The following is a 10,453-nucleotide window of genomic DNA, read 5'->3' on the forward strand; positions in this document are numbered from 1 at the left end:
TATAAGAAAGAGTTCAAAGGGTTTTTCCTCTCACGTTTTTGGAGAGGTTTTTGCCTTGGCTTGGTGCCAATATCTTGTGTACTTGTGCATTTTCATCTTCTTGTTTTGATCGCTGGTTGATGATGATAACACATGTTAACAATAAGAAGCAGAATCTAAGGAAATAATATCACAAGCAGTTATCATAGTTAAGAGAGTGAATAATTAAATTGCCCTTAATTTATCAACATGGTATCAGAGCAAGGTTCTACAAAGGGCGTGAAGAAGATCATCTCCCTCATGAAGAAATTGGCTAGCCTCGGATCAATTGTGTCAAGTTTCATTGGTCTAAAGATCAAGCAAGTATGGGTCTATTTGATCTCCAAAATTGATAGATCTACAAAAGATGATGGCTTATTCTCCACACTCTCGGGCACATTCCAAGATGAGAACATTTGGGTAATAGACAGTGGAGCTTCGAGACATATGACGGGACACCATCATCAACTCAAGACTCTCTCCAAGGGAAAGTCCTATTCTGTGGAGCTTGGTGACAACAAAAATTATCTAGTAAAAGGCATTGGATCTACCTCCATCAAGCTTGAAGACGGAAGCAACATTCATCTCAACAACATCCTTTATGTTCCAGGTCTGTGCAAAAATCTTATTTCTATTTCATCTTTAGAAGAAAAGGGTGATAGAGTTGCTTTTATAGATGGAAGGGTAGTTGTTTGGGCTAAAGATTCAAGCATTGAAAAGGCTAGAACCATTGGTGTCTGAGAAGGTAGATTATATAGATTGGCTTCTCCTATAAATCAAGCACTTGTTCATATTGAAATTAGTCCATGTGAATTATGGCATAGAAGATTGGGTCACCTTCACTACAAAATTCTTCCAACCCTAAATTCCATAGTAAATGGAATCCCGAATCTCAAAGAAGAACATGAAGGTGTATGTAAGGGTTGTGCGTTGGGCAAGATTGCAAAGAAACCATTTGGTCATAGCACATCTCGTGCTCAAGAGATACTTGATCTCATACACTCTGATGTCTGTGGTCCCATGACCAAATCTCTTGGAGGACATCTATACTATGTCACTTTCATAGATGATCACTCCAGGAAGGCCTGGGCTTACCTTCTTAAATCCAAAGATGAAGTCTTTTCAAAATTTCAAGAATTCAAAGCTGAAGTGGAAAATCTCACAGAAAGAAAGATCAAGACTTTAAGATCTGACAACGGTGGAGAATACACTTCTAAGGAAATTATAGCCTTCTGCAAGGAGGCTGGGATTAAGAGGGAGCTCATAGTTCCATATAATCCCGAGCAGAATGGAGTAGCTGAACGGAAGAACAGGGCCATAGAAGAAAGTGTCAAGGCAATGCTTCATGACCAAGATCTACCGAAATTCCTATGGGGCGAAGCAACGAAGACTGCTGTCTATATTCAAAATAGAAGTCCCCACAGGTCTCTGAATAATCGAACTCCCGAAGAAGTTTTCACTGGAAAGAAACCTACTGTGGACCATCTCCGAATATTTGGATGTCCGGTATATATCCACATTCCCAAGGACAAAAGGAAGAAGCTAGATCCAACAAGCAAGAAGGGAATATTTGTGGGATATAGTAATTCATCCAAGGCTTACAGAATCTACATCAAGGAAGGACATCAAATAGAGGTAAGCCGAGATGTAATCTTTGATGAGAATATTGCATTCAAAAAGTCAAAAGATATTTCATCCGATTCCGATGAAGAAGATCTTCCTATATTTGAGGAAGAAGTCAATAAAGAAGAAGAAGATGCTCATCAAGAAGATGAAGGTCCTAGCGAACCTGTCACTATCCCTGAAAAGAGGAAGAGACCTAATTGGTTGACCTCCACACTTCAAGATGCTGAAAGACACCAGGCAAGTGGAAAATTTAGAGAAAGCAAGAAACCTAAAAGGTACTCTGGGTATGCAGCCTACATGTCAAAATTGATAGAAGATGAGCCATCCACATTTGAAGAAGCTTCCAAGCACTCTGAATGGAAGTCTGCCATGAATGAGGAATACCAATCTATAATGAAGAATGGTGTTTGGGAAATTGTTCCTAGACCGGAAAACAAATCTGTGGTAACCTTTACAAGATCAAGCATGTTGCAGATGGGAGCATAGACAAATACAAAGCCAGGTTTGTGGCTAGAGGTTTCTCTCAAGAAGAAGGAATTGACTATGAAGAAACCTTTGCTCCTACAACAAGATATACAACCATTCGTTCACTGATTTCTCTGGCAGCATCCATGAAGTGGAAAGTTCATCAAATGGACGTAAAGACTGCATTTCTGAATGGCACCATAGATGAAGAAGTCTACATTGAGCAACCTTTGGGATTCGAAGTCAAGGGTAAAGAAGGCTATGTTTGTAGGTTGAAAAAGGCTTTATATGGCCTCAAGCAAGCACCTAGAGCATGGTATGCCAGGATGGATGCTTATCTGCAAAGACTGGGCTTTATCAAAAGTTCGGCTGATCCCAACCTCTACATCAAAGTGGTAAAGGATGAACCTGTCATCATCTTACTATATGTAGATGATCTTCTACTAACTGGTGTAGAAGAACGTATTCAGGAATGCAAGAAACAGTTGACTGCAAAATTCGATATGAAGGATCTGGGATCCATGCACTATTATCTGGGACTGGAAGTATGGCAAGAACCCAATGAGATTTATTTGGGTCATGGGAAGTACATAATTATGGCAGGAACCCAATGAGATTTATTTGGGTCAAGGGAAGTATGTAATTGAAATTCTCAAGAGGTTTGATATGATGGAGTGCAAGCCTATGTCGACTCCTATGATTACAAACTTGAGATTGTTAAGAAACTCTGAATCTAGTCTGGTGGATCCCACAAGGTACAGGCAATTAATTGGATCCCTGATGTACCTGGTAAATACTCGGCCAGATATATGTTTTGCAGTGAATGTTCTTAGTCAGTTCCAGATGGAGCCCCGTCATGATCATTGGGTGGCAGCCAAGCATATACTGAGATACTTGCGAGGAACCATATATCACTGCCTAAAATATGAGAAAGGAAAAGATGTACTTCTGACAGGATTTACTGATTCCGATTGGGGATGCAACGAGAAGGATGGAAGGAGCACTACTAGAGGATGCTTCAGTCTAGGATCCTCGATGGTCTCTTGGATGAGCAGGAAGCAAGAGATAGTTGCCTTAAGCAGTGCTGAAGCCGAGTATGTAGCAGCATGTGAAGTCAGCCGGGAAGCGGTCTGGTTGAGGAAATTGTTATCTGACTTGTTTGCAGGACTGTTGGCCCCTACAACTATTCATTGTGATAATACCAACTGTATAAGATTGTCTGAGGACCCAGTGTTTCATGGGAAGACAAAGCACATTAATAACAAGTATCATTATATTCGGAAGCTGGTGCAAGATGGTGTGCTGAAGCTGGAGTATGTTCCCATTGATGAGCAGACTGCCGACATATTAACGAAATCGCTTCCGAACAAGAAGCTTGTGTATTTTAGAGACAAGCTTGGTCTGGTTGATATGTCGTCCCTATTTGAGCGGGAAAGATAGACACTACATTTCTGTCTTCCGAGAATGAAGAAGAAATGGAGGATTGAGTTATCATCTGGCATCCGACACTCTTTGAGGATGTGGTAGGGCATCCAAGATAAGAGTGGGCAAGAGGATTGATATTCTTGAGGGTTGGGAACCCAAGATGAGAATAGTCCTAGTAGGGCATACTCGGAGAACACCCGGGTGGGTATGACCCTAAGAGAGACAATGACGAGTGTGTCTATAAGTCATTGGTCTTGCCAACATTGTGCTCTGATCTATTTGAGAGATAGAGCGGTTAGTCAAGGCCTTGCTATATGGAAACAATGTTGGTTGAAATGATGCTAGAACAGATGGATAAGTAATCCGACTCTTTGCTTATGAGAACTCTTGTATTGAGAATGTCCATGTACCATGTATACATGAATACCTCCCTAGTTAAGAGGGAGTGTTGAAAATAGTGTAACTAGGTTCAGTCTTCATAATATCAAATATTGTAATGATGTAATTTTGTATCAAGAATTTTTTTATATTTTTTCTTGAGACATGGGTTTCATGCTCAAGAAGTTTCTTGGTCTAGTTGTGGCTCCAATTGAGAGCCTTAGATGAGTCATGTAAAATGAAGACAGTCATGTATTGTTACACTTGTAAATGTAATTAATAAATCCTTCTAGATCATCAATGAAATACTCCAACATGTACCCACAGAATTGATGCAAAGAAATTGTTTGAAATAATCAAGGGATCACGTCGGCCTAGAGATGAGGAGGCAAGCCTATATAAAGGAAGCGTTGATACCAACTCATAGCACATTCATTCTCATTCGTTCATGAAGGAAAAATGAAGTGAAAGGGTCGAAGAAAAGGGTAGCCACAGTCAATGAGGAAGTCTGTTCCCTCATCCAAGTTCATCATCAAGTTTGTCCACACACGCGGCATTCTGATCTGGTCTAGGGCATCACGTTATATGAGTATGTCGTTGGGTTAGAGGTCCGATCCAGCCGCAGTTTGAAGGAGGAAGCCATTGCCGAAGAGATCGAAGTCATCAAAAGGCTAGAAGAGCCCTAACTCTCCTTGTACGTGTGCCTACGTTCTGAAGCGAAGGGTTATGTTCTTGCTGCTCTAGAAAAGTCACTCCTTTGGCGTCACGAAATCTCAGATCAAGCTCAAATCAAAAGGTTATCATATGTATGATGGGTCTACAAGAAGTGCGAGGATAAGAGGAGGCTAGATGAGCCTGTCCTAGACCATATTTGCTGACTGTCATACTCTTGTTGCAGACCTGCTATACTGTCCAGAATTGGAGAAAGAGACAAAGTGTTTGGGTACATGTTTGGAGGTATTGTCATTTGATGTTGAAGGCATTGTTGAGTCATAGTTTGGGTCTTGGAATTCCTCAATAAAGATTCTATAAGAAAGAGTTCAAAGGGTTTTTCCTCTCACGTTTTTGGAGAGGTTTTTGCCCTGGCTTGGTGCCAATATCTTGTGCATTTTGATCTTCTTGTTTTGATAGCTGGTTTATAGTCGTTGGAGGTTCTGCTCTAACTATTTAACATGCAAAGCTTGATTTGATTCTTCAACTTGTCCTGACGATGAACCACACTGGTTGGTTCGAAACGCGTCGACAAATGAAATATCATGTGATTTACGCCGAAAAATCTCTCGTAAACTTGATATGGATCACAGAAGCCTCAATTCAATAGATGATAACACATGTTAACAATAAGAAGCAGAATCTAAGGAAATAATATCACAAGCAGTTATCATAGTTAAGAGAAAGTGAATAATTAAATTGCCCTTAATTTCTCAACACTTAGGTCTATTTGCTGGATAACTGTTATAGTTGTTGACCCAAATTCGTGCTGCACAAAACTCTAACTAGTTAATGTAGGAAGGTCTTCGACCAACGACATGGAGGATATGTTTGGGTCGCAATGCCTTAATAGGCTGCTGCAGGAAGCCTTGTGAGAATACCCTAATTCTGCCACAGAGAAACTTGTTTAAGCACAGACTGACCTCATGATTGCCACATGAGGCTTTAATCCAGTGCCTAGAAGCCCTAATGCTGTTGCAGACTTAAACAACTAGTTGTAATAGGGTTCGGTAGTTCTCCCAATGGATGACCGCAACCTTAGAAGGCTTGACCACTGGCTCAGGTTCGTTGTTCTGACTAGTGCCGTAGAGATGTCCTCTATTTTATCTTCGCTGTCACAGAAATGCTGGACCTTGGATGAGTAAGGACAACCCACGAATCCTCCATAGGAAAACCTTCTTTGACGTGCCAAACAATAGATGAATGATCTGTTGTAGACAAATGTTTCCAGACAGTTTGTTGAGGAAAGATGTTTGACTAGGGTGGAATCTTTCACCACCGAAATCAGATAGAAGCTAGCTAGGTGGGATCACCTCCACTGAAACTAGACAAGGAAAAAGGGTCTTAAAACCCTCAGAGCCTCAACTCAAGAAACAGAGATTTCAATCCAATTCGATGATGAGAAAATGATCTTATCTCTCTCTTATTTATAGATTTCTCATGGTGCTTTCTTCCTTAATCTAATGTGAGGGGTTACAAGTGCAACCCCCAATTTGGGTTTTTTTGCCCCAACTACCTGAAAACTTACCCAATGTTGCCCCAAAACACTAGATAATGGGTTTCCCCCTTTATCAATGACTATAGCCTACGGGGTTGGATAGGCTACTTCATCCACCCTTGGGCAATTAATCTGCAGGGGATATTACACCTTTTCAATGGAAGGGGGTCATCTTTAAATATGGGCAGGGAGAGCCATATGGCATCTAATACATTAACATGCGTTTTTCTTCTATGGAGAAGGCAATGTCAAGCCACATTCAATAGAAGAGAACACATCATTTCATCTGGGGGAAGTTGTCAATGCACTTTCTACAGCTAGGATCTGAATTTATTAGGAAAGATATTGACTTTTGAAGGTGGGGCAAAAGCAAACATGCTTACTCTCCTTGCATGGATAGGGAGGGGGAGTGAGTGTTCCCTTACTTTAGCTGAAGATGTATGAGTCTATGTTACACTTGTTTTTGGGATAGGGGAATGACGGGGATGGGGTGACACATCATGAGGACAGCTAGAGCCCACCCCCAAAATATTCGGGGAATGATGGGTTGGGGATCAAAATAATAATAAATATTAAAAACTAATAAAATTTAGAATTCACCATAAACATTTGTAGTTACTTGTGAGCATAATAGCGTATACTATATAGTATTATGCACAGTCCTTGCACTTGTTAGTTCTGAAAAAGCTTGGGAATTAAAAAAAGGGCAAGTGACATATCATTATTGGCCCCTAGACATGAGCAATTTGCAGTTTAACTTTAGGCAACAGTGTAACAATTTTCAATTTGCAATAATGTCCATGAAGGGTCTATGAGACAAAGAATTGTCTCTATAGCAGCTTTTGTTCCTCTTATTTCTTATTAATGATGATTATGTCAAAACTTAAAAAAATTCCTTTCTCAATATTTTCTACAGAGTTTCACAGTTGTGTTGAAAACCACTTTAAAAAACTTTGGTTTTGTAAAAGAGATTAGATTCATATTCAGATTAAGAAGGGATTGAATATGAATTTATTCAAACATTTAGTACCCAATCCTAGTCACTACCATCTGATTGTTTTCACAATGCTTAAGGTTGGGATGGTGGAAGAACTAGACTTGAATGTCTCCTAGAAACCCATTTACAACATGTAAAAGCTGAGATGACCCCCCAAAGTTGAGAAGAACAAGAGTGATAGCCACATGTATCAGCCCTTTGAAATGTTGCATTTCTTGGTTTTTTGACATGTAGGCTTTTGAGACACATCATACAAAATCTATGATTTGAGTTGCAACTTGTACAGCAGATTTGGATTCAGAATAATACAAAAATATTGATGGGAAAAATGATCATATTGTCCAATAATCATTGTTCACTGTCAAAATTAAAGATACATGTCCAAAACATCCCTGAAAACTTCCCGGAACATCCCCAAAATCTGTCTGGAATGTCCTTGAAATCTACCCAGAATGTCTTGGGGACGGTTAGCAAGTTCGCAAGTCCCTGATGAAATCTCCAGCAGTTTGGGGACATTCCCTAGGGTTTCCAAAGTCTTGAAAATGCTGGAATGGCAGGTATGGTTTTTTTGTTTTTTAGGTTGGGGGGAGGGGGATGTTAATCTTTTAACCCCAGTAACCTGACTAATTATTTCCTAGCAGACTATTACGTAGATCTGCTGAATAAAAAGCACGGCTGAGATTTTAACACGTAAATAAAATAGATAACAGTGGAAACAAACATTACCAATCTCATACACATGCACACATGAATTACTTCCTTTCAAATCCACTGTTTCATTAACAATAATCTACAGCATACAATGGCTCTCCTCCTAGGATAATGGCCCTCTAAGGAAAAATAGAAATACAACAATAAACTTGGAAATGATCCAACTGATCAAACCCTCTACAGATCTTGCTCGTTTGATCTGGATCCTTCCCCCTTGCTGCCTCTAGCACTCTTCCTTGAACCCTACACACTTGGATGAAAGTCCTCCACTCAATCACTGAGATCTCACTATCTCACTGTGTCTTGTGCTCAAAAATGTGCTTTCTCCCTTAGCCTAGCCTTCTTTTTATAAGTTTGAGTTGACCAAATCCACAACCCTAATCTTCAAAGTAATTGACTGTTGAGAATCGAGATTTAATCTCAACATCACTTGAGATCAATGGTTGAGATGCACCTAATTCACTAAGGTAAATAAAATTTTCATTTCATTAGATTAACTCATTTTATCTTATAAAAGTCAATTACTTTAATAATTAAAGTAATTGTTAAGGTTAAGGGTCAATTAGGCGACTTCCGCATGTCTAGACACTTAGGCCTGTGCAGAAGTACCTGCCTGAGCTACAAACATGAATAGGGGAATGGATCATTTTGCAACATAGGTATGACTTATGTATCCTCTTTTTTGTGCATTAATGAAATATAGGAATCTAGGATCCATTTTTCCTTAAAAAGAAACTCTGTTGATAAAGTGCTTCTGCGCATCAATGGTGCATGTTTTCTCAGATTCCCTATACCAGTTTCCACTTTGACTGCAGCAATTTTATTTTTCCAATTTGGTCCTTTTCCCATTATCTTTGCTTCCACTCAGGTAGGGTTCTGTGTTTCATTAGTTCTCTTATCACGACTTGTGAAGGTTCACTGTTGAGCAAGAGTTGACAGGAAAATTCAGAGCTAAAATAGGGGTGCAAGATTTTAGCACATTCATACTTCACTGTTTGCCGGCTTTCTTGTATTTGAATTTTGGATTTCTCACAGAAATATTTGTTTTGGCTGTTTATTAGTTTATTGTATTGTCATTCCAACTGTATTGTTTCTGTATGTGTTGATCCTCAAATTGGCATGCTTTCTTTTGTATGTAGGTTGGGGCTCATGGAACTGGAGCACGTTTACCACCTATTGATGAACAGGTAGTTAGTATGAAGCTGGTTACCCCAGGTAAGGGAACAATAGACGTATCTGCTGAAAAGGATCCTGAGGTGTTTTATCTGGCTCGTTGTGGGCTGGGGGGACTTGGAATTGTAGCTGAAATCACTCTCCAATGTGTTCCAAGACATAAACTTGTGGAGTACACATTTGTCTCAAATATTAAAGAAGTGCGGAAAAGGCACAAGTATGAAGTGACTCAAATTGCTTGCTCTCCCTTTTTATTCGTGGAAGTCTTGTACTATTAGTTAACATGTGTTTTCTCTCTACCATTCTTGATAAAATGTTCCTGTGTGCTAGTGACTTAAATATGCTCCAATTTTAGGATGAAGGAAATTGGCTTTAGACGGTTAATGTAGACAAAATATGATGAAAAATACCTTTGTCTTGTCTATTACCAACAAATTATCAATGCTTTTTTTTATTATTGCCAACAAAATTATCTGTTGTAAACTTGTACCCTATGAGTTTTGTCTGCATACTTGGTTATTTTTGTCTTGTACTTGAATAATAGGCGAAAATTTACTGATCAGAAGCCTTTGGAAAATCAGAGGAGTGGGATTATTACTGATAATTGTATACATGGGCAAAGTAAGCCATTTCATGAACTATAGAAGATAAAGGAAGCAACCGATCCCCTCCTAAAATTTCACTTCATAGGTCAAACTTTACTGATCAGAAACCTTTGGAAATTAGATGATCAGGAATTATTACTAATAACTAAATAGATGGGAAATTTAAGCCTTACTGATACCTAAATATAGGGGCAAAGTAAACCAATTCATGAATTATAGAAGGTAAAGGGCACAACCAACCCTCTCTTAAAGATCTGCTTCCCTGTCTTTTTTTATGGTGTGCTATTTTGTTAAACGAGAGAATTGGTGAATCTCTGTTGTAGTAAAATGAGAACTATAAAATCTATTGGAATGCTGGTGATTTCAGGAGGATAATCCAAATTAAATACCCTGGAGATGTAGATTGGATGTAAATGGGATAACCTACTCCCATAGCCACTGAAATGGTACTATCAGAATAGGAGGTTTGACTGTTGATCATCTGTCTTTCAAGTTCTTGGACTTTGTCATGGAATTGATATCTCTCATTGCCATTTTTTTGTTATCTATCTCATATTTACTGTTGTGGGGCTGTCTACTTATAAAATTTTCCATAACTTTTAACTTGCATCAAAACTTAAAGTTTTACCTTTCTTCATGCCAACCAATATCTGGCTTCTTTCCTTCTAATTGTTTTTGGTCTCATTTATCATATCCAAATAAGCTTTACAATATCTAACTCAGACAAACATGCCTAGATACGTAGTTTTCTGTAAGGACCACTGTCTTGAAGGTATCCACTAGTGAGTGAATCGGGGCACCCAAGTATGAGAGTGATATCCAATGGGGCATTTCTGTCTGATGCCA

The 10,453-nt window shown here is 39.1% G+C and overlaps 1 protein-coding gene across 1 annotated transcript in view; it reads left to right on the plus strand.

Moving 5' to 3' along the window:
* Positions 1-9,280, plus strand: part of GLDH (L-galactono-1,4-lactone dehydrogenase) — an 87,097-nt gene extending 77,817 nt beyond the window's left edge. Inside the window, exon 2 of the mRNA XM_089380758.1 lies at positions 8,969-9,280. Coding sequence (XP_089236884.1) covers positions 8,969-9,280 — 312 coding nt within the window. The remainder of the gene's footprint in view (positions 1-8,968) is intronic.
* Positions 9,281-10,453: the final 1,173 nt, after the last annotated feature.

Source organism: Pinus tabuliformis, chromosome J (genome assembly GCF_031772625.1).
Source record: "Pinus tabuliformis cultivar Carrire ecotype Pingquan chromosome J, CPIR1, whole genome shotgun sequence".
NCBI classification, from domain to species: Eukaryota; Viridiplantae; Streptophyta; class Pinopsida; order Pinales; family Pinaceae; genus Pinus; species Pinus tabuliformis.